The sequence below is a fragment of the Protopterus annectens genome, chromosome 17.part0, assembly GCF_019279795.1.
Source record: "Protopterus annectens isolate FY-2018-M chromosome 17.part0, PAN1.0, whole genome shotgun sequence".
Classification (NCBI taxonomy): Eukaryota; Metazoa; Chordata; order Ceratodontiformes; family Protopteridae; genus Protopterus; species Protopterus annectens.
In genome coordinates, this window is record NC_056751.1 from 706,472,144 (window position 1) to 706,497,314 (window position 25,171).

Here is a 25,171-nt window from a genome sequence, read left to right on the forward strand (position 1 = left end):
TTTGTGTTGGAGAAACTCACTCTACAACCTTTTGAGCCTGCAGCTACTGCTGAGTTGAAATATTTATCATGGAAGACTGCTTTTTTGTTGGCCATTACCTCTGCAAGAAGGGTTTCTGAATTACAGGCCCTTATGGCGGTTGAGCCTTTCTTAATTTTCTTAATTTTCCATAAGGATAGGGTATCTTTACGTACTAATCCTTCCTTTATGCCTAAAGTGGTTTCTAGTGTGGCTTTAAACCAAACTATTCATTTGCCTACTTTTTATGCAAACCCCCAAAATAAAGGGGAAAAGATTTTGCACACTTTGGATATACACAGGCAGTTGCGATATTATTTGAGCAGAACTAAAGGGTTCAGGCAGTCTCAGCAGTTATTTGTTTCATTTGCTTTGGGTTCTCAGGGCAAGCCTGTGTCAAAACAAACTATTTCTAAGTGGATTGGGTTTTGTATTGCTTTCTGTTATTCCCATCATGGTAAGGAGATTCCAGCTGGGATTAGGCCTCATTCCACTAGGGCTACTGCCACTTCTACAGCTTTTTAAGGGGTGGCAACTAAAGATATTTTGGAGGCAGCTACTTGGAGTTCAGTGCATACTTTCTCTAAGCATTACCACCTTCCACTTTTACTCTAAATCTAGGGCTGGTTTTGCCACTGCAATTTTACAGGGCATTTTGGCAGCTCCTACTGCTTTATAGTTTTGCCATCCTCCCTTACCTCTGCTTTGGGATTCTACCCAAGTGTAAGGACTGCAGCAATGTGAGATGAAGAACATAGTACAGTTTTGTACCTACCATAAATGTAGATGTTCGAAGATCCACATTGCTGCAGTCCAATTTACCCTCCCTCCTTCCCCTCTGTGGTTAGAGGCGGTTGTGTGGTTTGGGTTGTGAATATTGTGGATATTGTATATATTGTACATATGATTAGTGCAAGGGTGGTTGGTTGTTTTTTGCTGTCTTTTGGTTTTGACCTTTCTTTTTAGGGTCTTCTGACATCTGGGGCAAGAAAAGACTGAGGATATGACGTCGGTCATGCGCATTTGTACCCTGACGTCCTGATGTCAGTCTTAAGCGCCTTGACCGACGTCAGCCTAATACTTTGATATTCGGGCCGACCGAGGACAGCGGACTACCCAAGTGTAAGGACTGCAGCAATGTGGATCTTCGAACATCTACATTTATGGTAGGTACAAAACTGTACTTTCCCTTTCACATCTTCTAACTTGCCTTATCAGACCATGTTTGTTACTGCTGTAGCTTTTGAATAGTTGCATGTCAAATGCATCTCATAAGTATTTAAGTGTATTTTATATATAGAATCTTAGATATTTCAAGGCCACACAGTCTTGTGACCATTCTTGTCTTGCCAGTATCCTCCCTTTGGCCACATCTCCTTTCTCAAAGATGGCCAAACAAGTCAATCATGGAGTAAATTTGTGTCATCTAGGTATTTATATTTAAAGAAAGATAGTAAATTACACCGTTGAGCATGCAGGGAAAAGTTTATCCTGGAGGGTAAGGGAGTCACTGAGTTATAAACCTGTCCCTCAACTGTGTTTTGTTTATTGGTTCAAGATTTGGGTCCTGGGTTCTAGTATTGGTAGTGATATTGGACTTGTGGATAAAGGAGGTCCAGGAAAATTGGGTCTCTAGTGGCATGGTAAACGAGATGGAGAGCTCTCCTCAGAAGTCTTTTAGACACTGAAAAAAGAGTTAGAACTTCCAGCATCTCTTAGCAGGTCAGACTTTTAGGTCTGGGATCTTTTTGGTTTGAAGCCCGTAGAGTCTTTCTATTTGTTTTGTATGTTTAGTGAGATATTGCCCAACAAGGGGCATTGTGCTCCATAATTGGGTTGATCGATGGCTGAGTATAAGGGAATGATTACCTCTTTACATGGCTGAGTATAAGGGAATGATTACCTCTTTAGACTTTGCTAACTGATAACTGTGCGGGTAAATTAATGTGTTATTTGTAATTTCCTAGGTATCATCTGAAGCTAAGCAACCTCTGTGTTAGTAAACAAGGGAACATAACCTTAAGCTAGAAGTGGTTGTCTGTTTCATAACTAATGTGGTAATATATACATGCAGCACTCTTCAAGGGGACTATGAGAATAGTTAGCTAATCAAAATCAAGCACAACTTCTTGAAAATACAACCTGCTGGAAAAAAAAAGAAAGGAAAACAGCTTTAAAGCATAAGGGAAGGTCTCCCTGCACCCCTACACCTTCTGCTAATTGTGAGTGTCAGTTCTATGATTGTACTATAGTAGGGAAAATGGCAAATTCCCTGATCACCGCTGTACCATGATCTCACACAGATGAAGAAAAAAAAAAAAACAGATGTGTGGGATCAGCTGATTTTTGATCATTTTTGCCAGCTACTTTTTCCCCAATTGTGATGAAGTGAACTTTCCACCGATGGTATCTCCACCAAGAGAATTCAGGCTGCTTTAAGACTGAGAGAAAGTCTACATGTTAAGAGGTCTAGAGGTGCTTTTCTACTTGCAGAATTGTGCTGACCTAAGTGACTAGGTGCATAATTTAGTTCTAGTAACTAACAGTGACTTGTATAGTTGTATATAAATTGTCTGTGTTAAATGGTCTCTGTATGCTGCAATTACTTATGCTCTTGTGACCCTTGCCATGGCTGAAATGTTTCTGAGAGACCAGTTCTCTGGTTTTAATTGTTAAATATGACATTCTCCCACACTTTCTGTAAGGTTTAAAATAAGACCAACAGAATGGGAATTGCTACCATCGGTACCCTAGTCAGCCAGAACTGTGGTTATAAAATATTTTTGTAGCTTAATGGGTCTGTTGCTGGTTGTGGCCACTGATATGTTTATTTGTTTACAGTTTGGTAAATAACAGACTGGCCTTTTCCACAAAGGGACCCATTTTAGCAGTCAAATTGCAAAAACAGCTGTATGGAGTAAAAATATTATTGGGTATTTGTTGCTTTACTTATAAGTTAGAAGAAAAATATAAGATTGTTTCACTCAAATTTTAACTTGAGACAGTGAAAATGTGCAGTTTATGATATTGCTTTACTCACCTCTTCTACAACATCAACAGAGTGGTTGAAGGAGAGGCATATCTCGCAGAGGATATCTCTGCTCTGCAACTCTAAGTATCACACGTGAAAGTTTAAACTGGCCAGTGTCAGCTTTCTCTTCTCACATTTAGATTAGAAAATGCTTTAAGCTCCATAGCCTGTATGGAGGATTCTCCCAGCATATACGATCTTCCAGGCTTTCTAGAGAGAAGTTCTGTATATGTAGCACACATTGGTATGATGAAAACAACTCACGTTTGTACATTAATCTGAAGGCCATCTCTGCTATTATGAGTAGACCATCTTCATCTCCTTTTTGTGAGAAACCTCCATTGCCTGTTGGAACACTTCCTTTTCATAGTGAAGGGAGGTTGTTGAACAGCTTGGGGGGGGTATACATGTTGGGTACTTTGCCAGTTAAAGCCAACAAATATTTGGCGCACATGGGTAGCAGTACATTCAAATGGCCTAACTTTCACTTTATGTAATCACAAGTGGTCTAAAAAAAGTGATCTAATCACAGCTGATCTGACGATAGTGTCCAGTATATTTTTCCACTTATAATTCCAATGCTAAGGTTTATAATCTTTGATAAATGGCATTACTTTTCTTATAGGTTTATAATCCAGATTTCCAGTTTGCTTTATTAGTGTTAAATTCTGTGTGCTGCTAATTTATTTCCAGTGAGTTTTTTTCCCTTTTTTTCACTGCAGTGCAACTGCGGAGTTGTATATGTTTTAGGGGTAGTTGAAGAGGAATTTTGGAGGTGGAGCTCCCCACATGGGGGTGCAGTGGTCTTGCTCCCCTGCAAAAACATATTGTTCTGCTTAATTTTTTTTGTTATGCTGTGTTTAAATCAGTTTTGTTAATCTTAGATAAAATAACAAGTTAAGTATTTGTGTATGCATATATTTGTTTGTATGTAATTATATATTATGCATACTTTGTGTATTACATATGTGCAACTTCACAAAAGACAGTGCTGTTTTGACTTTGATAAATCTAATAAAACCTTAGGTTTTTATGGCTCAGTTTTTGTTCTTGGGTTCATAGGTTTATACTAGGCCAATGACCACCAGGGCCTTTATAACCCTAGCAGTGACTCACAACCCAGTTTTGTCCCAGAATACCTTGGATGGCTATATGGTGGCATATGTTAGTAAGGAGTTAGCTAAGGGTTATGGGGGAGTATTTCTGTAATCTTGCCTTCCAACATAGCTACTTTTTCATAGAAGCTACACAGAGCTTAAGAAATGCCTGCCTAGAAAGTCAAGCCTGTTCAACTCCTTCAGCTAAGCGTTTTATGTACAGAAGAGTTTCCTTAGATATTGATCTTGACAAAGCTTCTTTCAAAGTGATGCATCATGAAGGATGTACTACTGCTTCTCATAAGCATAGAAAGCTACGCTGCTCATCCCTCTTCATACTGTTTTCTTGATGTATTTATCTTTTTAACGTTTTGCACAACAAATATTTTATATAGAGTTTTCACACTAAAATGTAAATGCTCCAGAGACTTTTCAGTCCACAAAAGATATGGTGGTGCTGTATGTATTTCTTTATGGCTAATGCAAGCGTCTGTGCTGGTCCTGTATAGGTGCCTGTAAATTTTTTTTTTTTAATTGTTTTCCCATGTATTTTATGGAACTTTCCTCATAGTTGCAGCAGTGGTTTAACTTCCTACAAAAGTAGTCTTGAATACTGAACCCATTTTAATGCATTGCATCATCTATAGTCTGAATGGTCCCAGTAACAGCCCCCCCCCCACACCGCACTCCTGTGGACTTAGATGAGAACTTTACAGCCCATTTGTCCCCGAGGGTTAGGGTTCGCCCTATATGGAGTGGCACTGTCATTCTGAGAAGGAGGTTGGGATACTTTAATTACTTTGTCATGTGCTCCTTGTATACATGCGTTTCCTCCTGATCCTGTTCTCCACCAGGGATTCTACAGTGGAGAGTGTGCTCACCAACCTGTCCCCCCCAATGGAAAAAAGCAGGCTTAAGCCTAACCATTCCTGTCCTTCCCCTGCAAGTTCCACTAGGGACCTGAGCCTCTTTTCAAAGTCTGGTCATTTAGTTCGTGGTCACAGTTTTATCAATTTTATACCAAGGGAGCTGGGGTTCAGTTAACATGACTACCGTTCATTTTGTGATGGAAATGTTTTTCTCTAAGTGTTTTGCAGATCTAATGTGTCAGAAGCATATTGCTTATGTACACAAGAGGAGCATCATCAAAAAGATGGTATACCGATGTGTACACGGGAGGAGGAGCATCATCAAAAAGATGGTATACCTGATGTTCATTAGATTGATCAGCGCTGCACTGATGCTAGCATTATGGCTTATAACCTGCTAAGGATGTAGCAGCCAACCTACTTCCGAAGCTTCAGAACCCCTTTCATGCACCAAACTTTCAGACCGCTGGGGCGGAGTAGAAAACCAGTTTGGACGCTGAGTCCTTCAGAGCTTTACTGCTGCTGAAGAGTACTCTCCTCTCGAGTTTTTGGAGGATTGACGATCAGCTTGTGCTGTTCCTTTACTGGGCAGATAAGGTCCCTTTTGGGGGAGGTCTTCCATTTTAAAAACCTTTTTTTTTTTTTTTTTTAAATGGGACTTTCTTGTTCAGGAAAATTAATTTAAGCCTAGGAGTTTTAACAGACTATCAAAAGACTGAGTTGTACTTTTAAAGGAGAGCACTTTTTTTTTCTGTCCGTTTGTTAGTATTTAAAACCATTTTTTTCTGTGGAGAAATTGAGTTTAATTTACTTTTTGTGGCTGTTGTACTGTATTTTTGTGTGAAAAAGTGACTTTAAAAGACCTGTTTGTCTGTTGCTGCTTGTTTTCACTGGGAAAGAGGCACCATTTTCAGCTTGAACATGGATACTCTGTTCCATAGTCGGTCCTTCTTACAGCCACACAAACAAAAAGTTAAGCAAACAGCCTGTGCCACTGTAGCCGACTACAAATTGCCTCTGCTACAGGTGTGTGACTGGTGCAGCACCTACAGCCACCAAGGAACTGGAGTTAGCCATGGCCACTGCTGCCACTGTGGTCCCCTCAGTGGGCAAGAGAGAGCCATTCTTGTCATTCCTGAGAAAAGTGACAGGGAAGGCTTCCCTGTTTTTTTTTCCAGATTATTGTGCCAATGCCTGAGGAAGCTGCTGCTGACATTAATATTGGCCTCATTTTCCTGTCAAAAAGAAAGTGGAAAGTAAACATGTGTCCACTCTTCCTCAAATGTTCTTGGACAGGGAGTAGTTTATTGGCATTTAATTCAGGCCATTTAATTATTTTTGTGAAGTAATCTCTGGTAAAGTAAGAGGGATATTTATTTTCCTAAAGAGATTCAAGATTCTGAAACTGGACAGGAAGATAAAGGGACAGACACCAGGTTTTCTCTTGAGATTCGTGATTCAGACTCTGGGAGCGCTTGGTTTCCAGTTGTCCATGTGGGGGTTTCTTTTTCTTTCTCAGAGACTATTTTTAGAATGTCCCCATGTTTTCAGTGGGAGAACAGTTTCTCAGAAGATACTGTGAGTTGTCATTAGTTATTGTTTACAGTGTGTGTGTGACTCATTTGATATTTCTTCCGTGGCTGTGGCCACTGATAATGTGAGGAGGTTTGTCTGGCTACATTCTTAGAACCTCCCAGATGATATTAAAAATGTGATTTTAAATTCTCCCTTGGGTAAAGATTTCCCCCGGTGTTCAGTAATGCCCACAATAAGTGTACCCCTTTCTGAGTGAATACACATCACAGGCATAACTCGCACCTTCTTCCTCCTAATTTTAGTTTTCCTACTGATATTCTTGCAGCTTTAAATATTGACAGGGATTCATAAAGATAAAAAAATGAAGGCTTCATAAAGCTTACCTCAAAATATAGACTACATGTACAGTTACTGTAATCTTTCTGAGTGACTAAAAAGCACAAAAATTGCTAAAAACGTTTTTTGAATACAAATTGTGTACACTTGCTGTAGAATTTACTGACTCTGGCCCTTAGTTTTTGACTTCTGTGCTGCAGAATTGATCAAAAAGTGTATGATGATACAGAGAATCTCTAGGATTTTTCAGCCCTCCTTTTCCAAATTTTCTGAGTCTTTAAACCCTCATCCAGTTTTGACAAAAAACAAAATAAACAGTTTCAACAAAATACAGGTAAACAGACATTTAAAAAGAAATGGCAAGGGTTCCAACAGTTCTGAAACCTCCCAAAAACCAAGGATTGTCCAACAAGTTAGAATGACTACTTAAGAGACATTGTCGTCGCCCCCCCCCCCCGCCTCTTACCCTGGCAGCCCCATTCTCATCCAGAAAATCTGAATTTCCACTTTTCTCTGTAGTAACAAATTAGTTTCTGACAAATTTAGTTCTGAAGGTCATTAATCAAGATTGCAGATCACATTGGGAGGAATTTCCTCTTTTCCAGGGGGTAATCCCTCATCAGCCAGAGCAGACTCTTTCCCCCTGTCCATGTGCTGTCCCAGGGAGTGATAGAGCCAGTTTCTCTTTTCCAGGTGGGAATTTATTTTATTCAAGGATAATTTTAGTGTCGGATAAAGAAAATACTTGGAAACAGTTCTGGATCTTTCTTTTCTAAACCTGTTTTGTGATAGTGCCCAAGTTCAAAATGATGTTACTTCACAATTTACCTCATCCTTCTTCCAAGTTAGCTTGTTGACACTAGATCTAGGAAATGCTCATCACATCCCTTTTCATCCAGAATTCAGATGTTTCTTAAGGATTTGTGCATCTGGATCACATTTTTAGTTATGTACTGCATCCTTTTGGATTTTCTGTTGCACCAGTAATGTTCGCAAAGTGTCTAGCTCAATTTTGTAGCTCATTGTAGGCTGCAGGGTATCCACACTTTCCATGTTTAGATGACATGGTTATCTTTGCTGAGTCTTTTTCAGTGCTAAATCTCTCACGTGAATGAAAGATTCCTTTTACAAAAGTTGGGATTCCAAGAAAACATTCAAGTTTTTTGACTCCACACAGGATTGTATTCTTGAGATATCAGCTAGACACTAGTTCAGTTTCTTCCACAGGAAAAAAAATAGATGTATAGATTTATTTTTAAGGTTTGCCAGCATACTTGGTCACTGAGAGGGAATAGCTCAAAAGTTTGGGTCTCATGGCATGTATGATTCTCACGACCCTGGCAAGACTCCATGAGAAAGACGCAATGGTATCTGAAATCTCTTTGGTCCCAGCACCAACATCTTCTGTCTTTTCAAATCCCTGTGCTGGGGTTTGTCAGAGGAGAAATGACTTTAATTGGAATGAGCAAGTATACTTAAGTTTTTATCTTCTCTTCTTCCTCCCCCTGTTCGAAAGCAGTCAGCCACTGTAGATGCCTAGGACTTTACTTTGGGAGTAGTGTTAGGAGGGATAAAAGTGCAAAGTATGTGAGACACCAAGGACAGAGACAAGCATATAACTAAGAGATGCTTTCCCTGACCAAGGCACTCAACTGTCTGAATCATCTTGGTCCTTGGGACCACTTCAAGTTGTTACAGACAATACCACAGTCATGTGGTACATCACCAAATAAGGAGAAACAAGGTCATATCCCTTTTGCAGGTTAGCCATGTTAACTTGGGATACAGCTTTGCAGCAGTCCTCACTCTGTAGGCATCCTACATTTTGTCTGAGCAAAACTGTGTCAGACAAACTGAGTAGGACAAGGGCAGACCCTCTCGAATGGAAGCCAGATTGGGGGGTGTCTTCCAAGATTTAATCCATCTGTAGGGAGTTTCTCATCTGTAGGGAGTTTCTCAAATAGACCTAATTGCCTCCTCTCTGAACAATCAGCTGGCAAGATTATTCTCCAAGAGTCTGTGCAAGAAGATCTGGAAAAAAACGGATACTTTGCTTTTCCGTGGAGAGTAATGTTCCTGCATGCTTTTTCATCCTTTCCACTAATATTTAGAGTAGTTCTGAAGATTCAGAAGGAATCCCACACAATCATTGTGGTGACTCTTTTGGCCCAGGCAACAGTGATTCTCCCTTCTTTTAGAAATGGCTTGGGCCAATTGCCACAAACTTCCTTGTAAACTGGATCTACTCGCACAAGAATGGGGGTATTTGATACAACCCATCCCCAATCAACTTCAGTTCACTGACCGAAAGATAGGGTCTTACTTCTCTTCTGACACCTGTTTACTGAGAATTTGCACAGGTACAAATGGAGACAGGAAAGCCTGTTACTAGAAAATAACTACATGGTTCAAACAACATAACTAGCAGCTGTTCAGGGCTAGCAGTTCCCTGGTTTTACGATATTTGTATGAATTACTATCCTATGGCCTTTTTTACTCCTTCATCAAGATTAATTTATTGGCCACTTCAGCATGTCTGCCCATGGGTTCTCCTCTTTCAGTAAATTCTCATATTTGAAAGGAGTTTTACATAGGAGACCTCCAAGACGTCTGGTGGCCCCTCCTTGTGTTAGAGAAGCTAACACTGCTCCATTTGAACTAGTTAACCTGGCTAATCTAAGGTTCTTAACATGGAAAACAGTTTTACTGATTGTTCTGATCTCTTCTGCAAGAAGGGTATTTGAATCGCAAGCTCTTATGGTACATCACCCCTATTTCATTTTCCACAAAGACCGGGTTTATTTGAGATCCAATCATTTTGTGCCTAAAGTGGTGCCCAAGTTTACTTTAAAGCAAACTATTCATCATCTTGTCTTTCCTGAACCTAAAAATGAGGTAAAAAAGATGCTCCCTGCCTTTGATATCCACAGACAAGTCCAGGCATTATCATGACAAAACTAAATCTTTCTGATTTTCAGATCAATTGTTCATTTCTTGTGAAAGTAAGAAGAAACAATCTGTGTCAAAACAGACCATTTCCAAGTGGTTGTCTAGGGCTATTACTTTTTGTTGTACTCGCAACAAAACTATTCCAGGCAAGATCGACATCCACTCTACCAGGGCCTTGGCTTCATCTCTGACTTTTTGGAAAGGGTTGCATTCTGGAAGTGTTATAGAAGGATTAACTTTGTCCTCTGTACATTTCCAAAGCACTGTAAGCTTGATTCCTTCTGTAGGTCTAGATCAGACTTTGCTAGGACCATTCTCCACGGGCTCCTGGACTCTTCTCTTTCCATCTTCCAAATGTAGTGAGCTAGGGTAATCTACCCATATATCTAAGGCTACTGCAACAGTGATAGCTATGATGAAGATAGTACAGTTGTGTAAGTTGAACTTACCATCACAGTATATGTTCGAATTATCACTGTTGCAGTAGTCACTCCTTCCCTCCCTCCATCCCTTTGATATTTGGTCTGCTGTTTATGCCAGGTTATGGATATTTATTTTGTTGTTCTCAGCATTGTCCTTTCAGGCCTCCGCCTCCCTCTCTGTTATCATGAAAGCTCTGAAGGATTTTGCTGTCATACTCATTTCTTTAGTCAGCTTTGCTCGAGCTGACTAATGATTAGGGCACCGGTAAAAGGAGTTGTATATGTTTTATTCACCTCCCTCCCCTACATATATGGTGATTTTGATACTTCCCTTGTTTACTTATAAAAATGTTAGGAAGGCAGTATTTGACAGAGAATATATTAGTGATGTTTTTTTTTTCTTGTAACATGTTTTTAGTTATTGGCAATTTTCTCCAAACCCCTCGTTGAGATTGTCAGCTGGCAGTCCTCCTCCTTTTTATTATTTTTTCTGTTTTTCTATCATTCTTCATTCAATATTGATATTATTTTTTCTGTTTTTCTATCATTCTTCAGTCAATATTGATATTATTTTTTCTGTTTTTCTATCATTCTTCAGTCAATATTGAAAAGGAAAAGACAGTTTTGATTCTTAGTGCAATCATTCTGTTTACTGGTTTTAATTTTTGTGTCCTTTAACATGAAGGAGCTCTGCCACTGAATTGTTAAAAATATTGCATTGCTCTTTTTAAATTTGAATTAATATTGAAGCACTTTCTGAGTTTTTTCTTATTTGATGATATGTATTTTATTTATATTTATTTACACTTTGACTGTGTTGGTCCCTCTAGGCCAATAGACTCTGTGCAGAGGAGAACGTAGGTGGTTATTCATATCGATTGGGGAAATTTGGCCATGGCACCAGGAAACTTCCCCTATTTTTTCTGAGTGTCATCGGACCTTTTTATATCCACCATAGCTACCATCAACTCTGGCAGATGGGAGTTCTGAAATTGGTACGCCTTGTTTGCTGTAGCATAGACTAAAGTCAGACCTGCTGAATCTAGCTTTGGTTGTATAACTTGAGCACCAATCCAGATAATTTTTTTTGGAGAAGGTTCCCCTGCACCCCAGTGGCAGGAGTGTGCAGTTAGAACTTGTCTGATTGAAGATTGCTGGAACGGGGCACGGTTTTTAGCTTTTTATTGGTTAATTTGTTATTAATCAGTTTGTTCATTTGCTACTGTTATATAAAAAATATATACTTTATGCATCGCCATTTAGCTAGGATTAAACTATTCCCACCACCATAAAGTCTGCTCTAAATTTTCCCTTAAAACTAGCCAGTTTTTTTAGTTTAGCACTCAAATCCGTTTCTTTGAGCTCAGCACTTGTTCAGAACTCATTGTAAGCACTAAGTAAGTTGCAGATTACTACAGCACTCAACTTTCCTCACTTGTCTAGAGGAAAACCGTTTTTAGTACTTAATAAACACCTATCCAGGCATGTCTAAGGGTCATCCCCCAGTGTTTTCTCCTGTCTACCTGATGAATCTGGGCATTTTGGGGCAATGCAGCAATTGCCTCATGTACACAGACAACCCTCTAACACTACAACCTGTGAGAGATGCACTTGTATAGCCAAACCGGAAGCAAAGCTCTCTTCACCCAAGACTGAACTAGACAGTCAAGAGGTGAAGGTAAACACTTGCACCACACCACACTCATCACATAGTCCCTCAAAACAGACACACAGCCTCTGTGAATGTGTGTTTTGTGTTTCTATCAATAAAAATCTGCTCAAGCAACAAGAGACCTGCAAAGCAGAAACGCAAGCAACCTCCACCCCCCAACACAACCCAAATGACACATAGCCCACAAACTCTTTGTGCCACTCATCCACGGCCCATAAGGCATGACAACGTACCCAACACTCTAGTCATAAGTGACTGTATAGTCATGCACACTGATGTTCCACTCAACAGTCTAAACAAGGAGAAAGTTACTGTCAGCTGCCTGTCGGGTGCCAGGATCCACCACATAATGCATGCACTCCGGTTACTCCACAAGTACAAATATGACTCTGTCATTGTCCATGTTGGTTTGAATGATCTGAGACTTACCTCCCTGGACTACATGAAAAGAGACATGGAGGAGCTCTCTGATCTTGTAGCCCAGGCAGGTATGACCCTAGCCCTGAGTAGCATCCTGCCATCACCCAGAATGATACCACAGTACAAGGACAAAATGATTGACCAACAGTTGGCTAAGTTTCTTCTGTCATTCTAAGGGGATCCGGTATCTGCTTGGGATGACATGATCAACAAACCACGATGCTTTGCCAGAGATGACCTGCACCTGTTGCCCTTGGGATTCCGGATACGGGCTAAGGCTCTTGCTACCCCTGTAGTGCCTTTTTTAGGCAAGGTTCAAGTGACAAATTCACCACTGTAACAGGTACAAGCAAGCAAAATCTGAGGGTAATGCTACTCGGTGCTAGAAGTCTAAACCTCAAAATGCATTCACTCGAGGCACTCCTTAAAATGGAGAACATCTACATCTGTGCAGTGACAGAGACCTGGTTCAAGGTGCCAGAGAGCACCCCTGCATTACCAGGCTATAATTCATGCCACACCTTTTGGCCACCTAACCTGGACCGAAACACTAAAGGCAGAGGTGTGTCCATGTTAATTAAGGATATCCACACCTCCAGGCTAGTTGCTCAGCATAATGCATCCAAGATTATCCAAGTGCAACTAACTCTGGGCAAGACCGCAATCCAAATTGTAACACCATGCCCCAGGATTCCCACTCCTCATTTCTTGATACACTGGAAAATATTAGGGTACAACTCAACACCCTCATAATGGGCGATTTTCAACTACCCCACCATTAACTGGGAAAACTACCTCATGTACCTCTTTTGCTCAACTTTTTTTTCTGGAATTCATAAATTGCAACGCCTTGGATCAACTTATCCACACCCCCACTAGGGGCAGCAGTATCCTAGACCTGGTCATTACCAACTTGGTTGACCGGTGTTCCACACCAGAGGTCAATTCCTCGTTGGTCAGATCCAACCACAAGCTGATCACACTAGACATCCACATCCAGCCCCCACTCCCCATTAGGGAAACCACCGTAAAAAAATTTCTCCAAAGCCAACTTCATGCTTCTTAAGACAGAAGTGGCAAACGTCATGACACCCATGCAGACGGATAGTAGAGGTACGACTGAATCCTACACAAATGCGCTTGAATGAGTGCATGGATCGTGCTATCCCTAACAGAACCAAGATGCTGTCCTCTTAAAAAAAAAAAAAAAAAAAACAATCTGGTGGTCCCCTGCCATAAACAAACTCTACAACAGAAGAATGAAACTGTTGCAAAAAAGAGTAAAATCCCATGATTAGAGGAACTCCCTGGTCAACCTCTGTAAGAAGCTGAGATCCTTCATAAAATCCTCCAAAGCTAGTTATGAAAACCAAAATCGCCTCTGATTCTAAAGACAACCACAAAGCATTCTATAGCTATGTCAAGAATCTCAATGGCAACACTCAGATTGAGTTACAGCACAATGCAACTAAATATACAGAACTAACTGATATTGCCAACATCCTGGCAGATAGGTTCAGTGCTAACTTTGCCACTCTCTCTCACCCCCCAAAGGGCCCATCTCTGTACCGGAAGAATGCAAAGTTCCTGTAATCACGGCTACACAGGTAAAAACCACACTCTCCAAAGCCAAGACTACAGCATCCATGGGACCTGACAGCATCCCAGGCTGCGTTCTACATGAACTAAAGAATGAACGGTCACCCCACCTAAGCACTGTGTTCAGTCATTGCCCTCCCCTCAGGCTTTGTGCCCACTGAATGGCGCACAACGACTGTTATCCCACTCCACAAAGGGGGAGCCACCACAGACCCTGGGAACTACTGCCCCATTAGCCTAACGAGCCTGGTCTGCAAGGCCATGGAACATATCATTATGAAACTTATAAACAAAGGCATTGGTAATCTCCAAACTCTGGTCCCCACCCAGTTCGGGTTTGTAAAAGGCAGATCATGTCTCCTTAACCTGATAGACGTCTTTGAAGCAGTCACCAAAGACGTAGATGAGGGACACAGCCCATAACCCAGAGGCTCCCTTCACTCTGGAATAAAATCCCAGTCCAGGTTAGGCAGAGTCCCTCATTGACTCTCTTCAAGAGGAATCTTGAGTGGATGGGAGATCATAGGTTTACCCCGGGTATCACTTGAGGCACAGTATACTAACCTCGAAAAAGGGCATAGCAAAATTAATTTAAAATGGGTGGCGAAAGCCAAACACACTCTGGCTAGACTTATAAATGCCCTAGGGCAGATAGCCTAGTATGAACCTATGAACCTATCTAGATCTCGCCAAAGCTTTTGACACCATCCCCCACTCTGGAATTATAGATAAACTCACTAAACTAGGTATCAATCCCTATGTCACAAGATGGGTTGCCAACTGGCTCACTGACAGAACCCGCACTGTGAAAGTAGCAAACTCCAAATCCGACTTCAGACCAGTGACAAGTGGAGTACCACAGGGTTCAGTCCTGGGTCCTCTCTTGTTTATCTACTTTTCTGAAGTGTATGCTAACGCGTCTTTGGCTAACGAAGTTCACAGATGACTGCAAACTAGGAGCCATAATCGAAACTCCTAACGATGTGGACTTCCTACAAAAGGGCTTCACTGAGATACCTGGTGTCAAAGCCATGGCCTCAAGCTCAATGCCAAAAAGTGCACTGTCATTCCCTTTGGTAAAAACTCTGTACCCATGAGCTACCACATACGTGGTAGTCTACTTTAGCACCAAAAGTGTGATGAGACCTTGGGACACAGGTGTACAGTAGTCCCTCCTTTGATAATCACATTGCCACAGTAGTCCGGAAATCCTTCTGTGTGGCACACCTCATCACAAAAGGTTTCTCATACAGGAAAAGAGGTAATTGTTGCCCTCTACTAGTCGCTCATTAGACCCATTCTAGAGTACAACACCCCTTTTTGGTATGTACCTCACAAGGCATCTACAACTGGAAAGGCCACAGAAATACCTCACAAAGAGGATTACCGGCCTCCAAATAGATGCCCTACGCAGACCGTCTCAAAACTCCAGCTTTACTCCATCGCTTATCGCCTACTCAGAGGCGATCTCTGCCTAACATACAAAGCTATGTCAAATCCAGAGCTGTTGGACATGCTCCACTTAAAGAAATTCCAATCCCTCCGAGCTACATGTTCTAGGGACCTAAACCTTGTCACCACAATAAACCGAACATGTTGTAGAGATAGATTCCCGTCCCAGAGACTTCCCATACTCTGGAACAAACAAAAACTACCTGTGTATATCAAACAAAGCCCCTCATTAGCACTCTTCAAGAAAAATTGTGATGAGTGGATGGGAAATAGGAAATTCACCCCGGGGATCAACTCTGGAGCTCTGCTTGACAGGGGCACAGGAAAATAATTTTCTTGGGTGGCAAAAGCCAGGGTACCTTTTTGGCTAGGTTTATAAAGCCCCTAGGACCAATAGCCTAGTACCTGTCTATGAACTGTGTTATGAGGAGGGTAGCACACACCCATGTTATGTTGCACTGCAGTGACCATATTGAAAATTAATCTTACGTGTACTATACCTTATTGTACTAAAATAACTACCACTGTGTCTAACTTTCATTGTTGTCTTGGTCTTTATACACACAACATATTTGCAGTGTAATGATGTAGATAGGCTACTATATTACTTTTCAGTAAGATTTTTATTTTGCGATGGGATGAATAGCAGAATAAAGAAAAATAAGAGCTTTCAACTCTTGCATTTTACAACTTAACTTATTTGTTAGAGTAGGGAAGGGTCCTTGGATTGAATTGCAGTTTTAGATATTTACCCATATTTGATATTTTCAGTTAGTACATATTTATTGATTTAGTACATTGTTTAAACAGATTTAGTTCTCTTGCACAAGCGGTAATACCTGTCAGGAGTTCATGGTAGCTTGGGTCTACTTTAGAACAGTGAACTATCAGATTATCGAACACTACATGTTGAACCGGCAAAATAGCGAATGGCCAGAACTGCAAATTTTTTTCCCAGGGAAAGAAATCGCTGGGCCGGCCGTCCGGGTTGTGCCGCTTCCTGTAGTGTGATCTCAGAGTTGGTATATTTAAGTGGGGGTGTGTGTGTCTGTTTTTTTTTTTTTGGAACAGTGACCCCCCCCCCCCCCAACCCGGAAAAAAATTGCTCTCATGGTCGTTTGCTGTTTTGGATTTTCCATAGTAAATGATAATGTTCAAAACAATTACCTTATGCTTCAAAAGTATGTATTAACATTTTTCAGTTTTATTTGCGAAAAACAAAGCATTTAATCCTGTGGTTTAAATGTTTCTTTTCTATAAAACAGTTGCTGGAGAAACATTGATATTAATAAAGGAATAATAAGAACAGTGCAGTACAAAAATAAGATTTTCTAAAAAAAAATACTACCGAGGTTATTGTAGTTTGATAGTGATTTAACTTCCTGTGTTAAGACGTACAGCTGCTTGCTGACTGCAGCTTTTCCCTTTGCAAATGTCTTACTGCTTTTTGTCAGCTGTAGGTTGTTTGCATGAGGTTATCTACTATGGGTCACTGCTTCCCCTCTTCCGCTTTGATTTACTTAAATGAATATGAGAACCTCCACTTGATAGGAGGTAGACAGCTCTCACTGCTTACTTGGGGTGTGACTGTGCATGGTGTGGTATGTAAAACATTTTTAAATGTAATTTTAGTTGATTCCTTTTGTGAACTAGATGACTGCTATTATTTATCAGTAAAGTGCTTAGCTAGGTTTGTACACTGTGCATAATGGTTTTAAATGCACTGAATGTTGGCATGTGGCAGTCAATTGATTTGAAATATGAAACCTGTAGTGTAGATGACCAGAAATATTGTAATTATTATTATGCTACAAAGACAGCATATTGTCAATTAGTGTTTGAGATGGGAGAATGTATATGGTGACAGTCTGCGTGATTTGTAACTGTAACTTGTGTGGTGTTGAATGAGTGAGTCAAAGTAAAATAGTCCAGCAGTAGAACTGGGTTAAGAAGCTGGAGGGTGCCATTGCTGTGTTTTTGACCAAGAGCGGCCTTAGGTCAACTGGTACCCTAGACAAAAGGGCTCCACAGCACTCCCGCCGCACCACCTGGTGCCCCCATCCTGGTCTACCTACACCAAATAAATACTAGAAAAGCACCCCTGCTAGAGTGGCGCCCTAGGCAGCTGCCTAGTTGGCCTATGCCTAATGCCAGCTATGGTTTTGACCTACCCTATAATGCTACATAGCATGCCATTCTTCTGCTCAACTTGCAGTTCCATATTTATCAATCTGAGTGCTAATTGGTATAGTTTGACTTGTAATCTGCAAACTGTTGTCAGAAAGCTTCTGTTTTGATTACTAACTTGTTGGGTATTTGATAATGCAGTCTTTATGCTACAGTTTGCGTAATAATTCAGTGTTACTGAAGGTGCAGGGATTATGTTAGTTTGTAGTAATACAGTGTGACTGAAGGTGCAGGGATTATGTTACAGTTTGTGTTGCAATACAGTGTGACTGAAGGTGCAGGGATTATGTTACAGTTTGTGTTGCAATACAGTGTGACTGAAGGTGCAGGGATTGTTGCAGTTTGTGTAGTAATACAGTGTGACTGAAGGTGCAGGGATTATGTTACAGTTTGTGTTGCAATACAGTGTGACTGAAGGTGCAGGGATTATGTTACAGTTTGTATAGTAATTCAGTGTGACTGAAGGTGCAGGGATTATGTTACAGTTTGTGTAGTAATACAGTGTGACTAAGATGCAGTTGGTGCATTCTGGGGTACTGTATTCTGCAGGCCTATGTTTGCGTCCGGGTTAACTGTGTGTTTCAGCTTCTGGTCTCTGAGCTACATTCTGTGTAAAGGCATTTTGAGATTTTATATGCTGAATTATATGAAATGTACACCCAGTGGTTGTAACAGAGGCATTTTGCGATGCTGTTTCAGTAGATTGTATTTACTATGCTGCTCTTAGTCTTGTTGTCTTCTTAAAGCACTTGTTGTCATGTATGTTAGAAAAGCCTTTTATCATGTTACCTGTAACATACTTAACTCTTTCCATGTCTGTTTTAGATGGTTTGGAAAGTGCTGGTACATCCATGAATTGCTCAAATATGAATTCGATATAGAGTTTGATGTAAGTATTCTGTTTCATCAAGTTTACTCCTGATGTTGGCTGCCTCCTGCAGTGTTGTAGATTGAAGTTTTTTAGTTAAGTGTTAGTTAAGTGTTCATTCAAAGTGACATCTTTAGAAAAATACTGCAATATGATATAATTGTGTCCATGTCGTTGTCAAATTTTTGCAAGAACGGTCGGATATGCTATGAGAGGAGTTTTTGAAGTACTAGGCTATCTGTGCTTGTGGGCCATTTTGAGCCTATCCAGATTTCTTGTTTTGAGCTCTAATTAACCTGTCACATTTGGGTAGAGGTTGGCCTTTTCTATCCCATGCTCGATAATTCTATATTACCAATAATAAGAATAACTAACTGGGATCATATCGAGGAGATCCAAGCATGGGATAAAGCATTTGGGTACTGCCTCTGTCCATTAGTAGTACAGGGAGGCAGTCCTGGGGTAAATTTTCTGTTTCTTGATCATAGATCCAAGTTGCACTTGAATATGGACAGGGGTGATTTTTTACAAGGATGGGGAGACTGTTCCACAATGGTATCCCCACAATGGTATCTTCTGTAAGATACACCTGTCCCTTCCGAGACCCTTTTGAGTCCGGTATGCCGCAGAAATCCACTTAGTCTTCCAAGCCTTTGGCTGGCTCTGCCTCGGTTGGGTCCGGAGCTGTAACGCAGGCACCGGCTTCTGAGGAGGCCATTCGCACTACCAATTTCTAGACAAAAAAAGACGTCTTCTCTTCAGACTACCATTTCTCAGAGACCGATGGATTCTCTCAGGCCTCGAAGCCAGGCCACTCCTAGAAAATCTGCTTCTAGCCACCATCTTGCTACTGCTCCCCCCACCCCAAACGCTTAAATTGGTGGAGGATCTCCTATCCCTTATCTGGAGTACTCAGGCCCCCACTCCACAAAGGAAAACTTCCTTCTCCAGAAATTGTCAGACCAAGAGTCTGAGTAATCTGATTATTCTGCCTTTGAAGAGGAGCAACAGCCCTCAACTGTTTGAGGATTCAGATGCAGAGGAATCCATCCCCTCTGCCTCCCCTTCAGAGGACCTCTCCTTCATGGAGAGGGAACATTTTCCATGGGAATCACAAGACTACCCACTGTCAAAGAAACAACTTGTGTTTCTGGATCTGCCCCAGCCCAGACCCCTGGCCATCCCACCTATTCTAGAAGTGGTGGATGATGATGTCCTTGAATCCAGTTTAGCCCCTGATGCCCTGCCTCCTGCTCCAGCTAAACCTGACAGGAACTACAGAGTACCAGATTCTCACAAATACCTGTACAGGAACCCTGCTACAGACCCTCAGATCATTACACAGGGACCCAAAGGAGCTAAGACTAGTTCTGCCAAGAATCCTCTTCCCTCTGACAAAGACTCCAGAGCTCTGGACATATGGGGTAAAACAAGTGTACATCTTTGCAACCTTAGCTGTCAGAGCACTCAATTGTCCATTCCATTTGTTAAAATATCAACAACACACTTTGGAACAATTAAAACAGAAGATTGCTACCTCTCCTGACGGTGCCAACTCAAAGGAGCTGGCAGAATCGCTACACTCTGCTGGTCAAGTGGCCAGGCACTCATTACAATGTGGATAGGATGCCCTAGAAGCCTGTAGCAGGGCAGCAGTGACCTAATCGTTCAGTCATGCATGTCTTCTAATAACAGAACAGCCTCTCCCTGGTCATGTGAAGTGTAAACTTATTGATGCACCCCTAGATAAGGAATGCCTGTTTGGGGAAAAGGCAGAAGAGGTGCTTAAAAAGATGAAAGACAAATCACAATCTATGCAAACAGTAAAAGCTTTCTTTCAAGTTCAACCACCCAGATTCCTCAGGAACTTCCCCTCTAAGCACTGGGGACTTCCCTGCACTCAGCAGACAGGGCCAAAGTAAGCCCCGCAGGGACAGGACATCCAGGCCTCTATCCCAGGGCCAGCAAAGAAGCAGACAATGGACCACTTCCACTTCTAAGGAATGAGTTCCAAGCCAAGCTTCTATGGTAAGCAATCACAATGACTCGCCCTCCTTTCATTCATCTAAAACTAGGAGGAAGGCTCACCCTCTTCAAGGACAATTGGGTCTCTATAACCAAGGACCAATGGTATTAAAAATAATTTCTCAGGGATACAGATTCTCCTTCAGTGAACTCCCTATTTCAAGAGAGTATCCAGACCTCCCCCAAAACCAGTGGGCAGAGGCATTAAAACAGATAAAAACATTAATGTCCCAGGGAACAATAGAACCTGTTCCTATGGATCAAACAGGAAAAGGTTTTTACTCCAGACTATTCCTTGTTCCCAGAAAGGAGGGCACTTGGGGCCCCATCCTGGATCTACCAAACTGAACACCTCCTTGGTGGTCCCCAGATTCAAAATGCTAACCTTGCAGCAGCTCCTGCCTATGCTCACACAAAATGCCTGGCTGGTCACACTAGACATAAAAGATGCCCACCTCCACATCCCCATCAGGGAATCTTGCAGAAAATTCCTGTGATTCAGAGCAGGCAATCAGCACTTTCAGTTCTCTGCACTGCCCTTTGGCTTATCTACTGCTCCCAGAGTATTCATCAAATGCTTGGCCCCAGCTATAGCATTCTTCAGACAGAGAAATATACAGATTTACACTTACCTAGACTGCCTCATTCAGCAAAGAAAAGTTGCTCCAGGATTTTCTCTTTGTCAAAAAACTCCTAACTTCCCTTGGGTTCATCATCAATGAGAAAAAAATCAAAGCAAAACCCCACCAAGAAAATTGTTTTCCTGGGAGCTGTGCTAGACACAGCAACCCTAATGACATTCCTAGCCCCAGAAAAGCAGAGCTTTCCTGCCTCTCTACTTCACCCAGCTGGCTTCCAGAAGTCACCTCACTGTGAGGAAGTTCCTGCAGCCGTGGGATACATGGCATCTTGCATCCTTCTCATCTGGCTTCACATGAGTAAGCTTCAGTGGTACTTAAAGAACCTTTGGTGTCAGCACTCTCAGTCCCTAGAGACCACTCTCCCACTGATTCCTTGCATAAGGGACACATTTCTCTGGTGGGCAGAGGCCTGTGCCATGAACAAGGGTCTTTCCTTCATCCTCCGCCCTTCCAGCCAGACCATCACCACCGACACCTCAGACATAGCTTGTGGAGCTCACCTAGCAGGCAGATTGTACCCAAAGCCTTTGGAATGCCCAGCAACTTCACTTGCACATCAACCAGAAATAAATGATGGCAGTGCAAAACACTCTTGACTTCCTTCCAACCCCTTCTCAGACCAGGGGTCCTCCTTATAAAAACAGACAATGCCACAGTAATGTGGTACATCAACGAGCAGGGGGGGGGGCACCAAGTCTTACACCCTGTGGAGGTTAGCCGTGAGTCTCTGGCTTAGTCACCTCCATGGGGCTACACCTAATTGCCCAATACTTACCAGGGATCAACAAAACACTGGCAGACCACCTAAGCAGAAACTTACTGGACCCCCACAAATGGCAGCTCCACAGAGAGATCTTTCTGCAAATCACCTAGGAGTGGGGCACCCCAGAGCTGTACCTCTTTGCCTTGCACCTCAACCACAAGCTGCACAAGTTTTGTACCAGGGTGTATCACTTCCTAGCATGAAAGGTGGATGCCTTGACCTTCCCCTGGAGCTCCCTCTTTGCGTACGCATACTCTCCTCTGCCTCTTATTCCCAAGGTTCTAATGAAAATAAGAGAAGAGAGACCAAAGGCCATCCTCATCACTCCAGACTGGCCCCGAGAGCATTGGTACCCCTTACTACGCAGTCTGACCTTACAGCCCCCGAAGCTGCTTCCCCTAAGGTCAGACCTCTTGACCCAGGAGAGGGGGAAGGTACTGCACCCAGGCCTACACTCTCAAACATTCATCATGGCTTGTACACTAAAAACTAACAAGAAGTCACTGTTAAGCAAACAGGTCCTGGACATCATCACAGAAGCTAGAAGGCTCAGCACAAGAAAATCTTCTGCAGGAAAATGTAAAAGATTCTGCTTCTGGAAACCATCAAAAGGGGGCATTACCTCCCAACCTTCCATCCCTCTCATCCTAGGTTACTTAACAAAGTTGCTCAATAGTGGCCTCTCCTTCTTCGCCTCTATTAAAATCCATGCCTTGGCCATCTCTGCCCATTATGATTCAGATCCACCCCTCTTCTCTCATCCTTTGATTAAGCAATTCCTCGGAGGGACTTATAATATCAGGCCTCCCAGAAGACCTTCTACTCCACCCTGGGACCTGAGTTATGTGTTGGAGAAACTAACCTTACCTTCTTTCGAGCCTGCCGCATCAACAGAATTGAAATACCTCTCCTGGAAGACTGCCTTCCTACTAGCTATCACCTCAGCCAGTAGGGTCTCAGAACTTCAAGCTCTCATGGCTGTCGAGCCCTCCATAATTTTCTATGCAGACAAGAGTCTCCCTGAGGACTAATACCTCCTTTATGCCCAAGGTGGTACCTGATGTGACCCTTAACCAGGCCATACACCTTCCCACCTTCTTTCCCAACCCTCAAAACGAGGGGGAAAGAATTCTACACTCACTAGACGTACACAGACAACTCCGATACTGTCTGGACCACACTAAGCCATTCAGAAAAACTGACCCACTTCTTGTAAGCTTGGGCAGAGGGGAAGCCCATCTCCAAACAAACCATTTCCAAATGGATTTCACACTGTATCCATTTTTGCTACAGACTACATGGGGAAACCCATCCCTAAGTCGATCCGTACCTACTCCACTAGAGCAACCTCCACTTCCACTGCCTTTCACAGAGGAGTATCTACCAGGAAGCGGCCACCTGGACCTCTGTCCATACCTTTACAAAGCATTACTACCTACCTCTCTTTTCTAAGCCTATGGCAGGGTTTGCCACTGCAATTGTGCAGGGCCTCCTGACCAATACCTATGACTCTACCTATCCTTCCACCCTTTACCACAGCTTTGGGAATCCTCCCACAGTTGATGTTGCAGTCTTGGTTTCCCTCCCTCCATACTCCATTTAACATCTTCTCCTAGGGGGACACATGCTTCCCAAGGTGGCTCTTGGCCACCAGGACCACTTCTCTCTTTTCCTTTGTGCTTCTGATGGTTTAGGGCAAGAAAAGCTGATGTAATGACGTCGGCTGCCTTGCTTTATAGTACTGACAACCTGACGTCCGACTACAGGAGACAGCAGCCGGCGCACAAAAACATTGACTCTGGTATTCAGGCCGGCCGAGGGCTACCACAGCAGGGATAACCCCACAGGTGATGACTGCAACAGTGAATACACTCTAACATTTACATTTATGGTAAGTGTGTACTGTACTTTTTTAGCCGTAATATTTTGCATACAAATAACCCAGAGATATGCCACACAAGGATATGTTGGGACATTTACGATTCCACTATCCTGCTAAACATGGAGTGAATTTGCAGTTGCTATCCATTCATTCATGTTTCATTTGAATAGAGTTGTACTAGTACTTTGCTTTATGTGGAGTGTGGACTGTTCTTTGGAAGTGTTATTTTCTGTGACACAAACATCCTGATAAGTTTCTATTTACTTTGCAATGACATTGAGATACCTTAAATGGATGTTTATAATGTCACTGGCCTTGTGAATGTATAATAGGATTGACAGAATAGGGCCTTTTGAAGCCGGATACACAGGGCAGAGATTTTAGCTGCGCTGTGAAATTGAGAAAGGAGATTTATTTTAGGTGACTGGAGTATGATCCCCAAAGTGAGGGGGCTAATGCTGACTAGTGTGTTTTTTTTTTTTTTTGGTTGGTTGCGAATGTTTAGAGTGAGGTACTAAATTATGACTATCCCTGCATGTTTTAGAGAAATGTTTGTCGAGCAGTGCTTTTGGAAGTGCCAAATGCTTGAGGAAATATGGGCAAAACAACTTTCGCTGAAGTGAAGTTTTTTTTTTGCTCCACTGTTGTCTGTAACCTTAGACGCAACACACAGCAGTCTTCTGAAGTGATGGTGACATAGCAAACCTACTGGATGACATATTCAGCTCAAACTTCACCCCTCACTCCCCCCAGCTCTACCGGGTGAACCCCCCCCCCCAGCTATCAGCAAGGCCAGGTGTTGTCAGAAAGTGCTAAAGCCAAGAACACTGCCTCTCTGGGTCCTAACAACATCCCTAGTTGTCTTCTGAACAGTGTAAAATTACTTATCAGGACCACTTGTGACACTCAACTACAGCTGTGAAACAGACTGCATTACAAGTGAAAGAAGGACTGCAACAATCATTCTCTTCTTCAAGGACAGACCATCAGCTGACCCAGGGAACTACAGGCCCAGCAGTCTAACAAGCCTAATATGTAAAGCCATGGAATGAATTACACTGGAAGTAAGGATTTTGGCAACCTATAGACACTTGACCCATCCCAGTTTGGCTTTAAGCGAAGATCATGCCTAATTTACATGGTAAACTTTTTTTTTGAAAGGCAATTAATGAGGGTAAAATGCTGCATTCTCCGTATCTTCACCTGGCTACGTCATTCAACACAATATCTCTTTTAAACATGGTTGACAAGCTCTCTGAGCAGTGTATAAATCCTTCCATAACTCACTGGATTGTTGGCTGGCTCACAGACATGACCCAAGATGTAAGGATCAAGGAGACAACTCCACCAAGAGACTTGTCACCAGGGGAGTACTCCATGGCTCCATGCTGGGCCTGCTGCTGT

The 25,171-nt window shown here is 42.2% G+C and overlaps 1 protein-coding gene across 1 annotated transcript in view; it reads left to right on the forward strand.

The window, feature by feature from the left end:
* UFC1 (ubiquitin-fold modifier conjugating enzyme 1) overlaps positions 1-25,171 on the forward strand; it is a 163,160-nt gene that overhangs the window by 66,648 nt on the left and 71,341 nt on the right. The window contains exon 3 of the mRNA XM_044059128.1: positions 18,414-18,477. Within this exon, the coding sequence (XP_043915063.1) occupies positions 18,414-18,477 (64 nt within the window). The remainder of the gene's footprint in view (positions 1-18,413; positions 18,478-25,171) is intronic.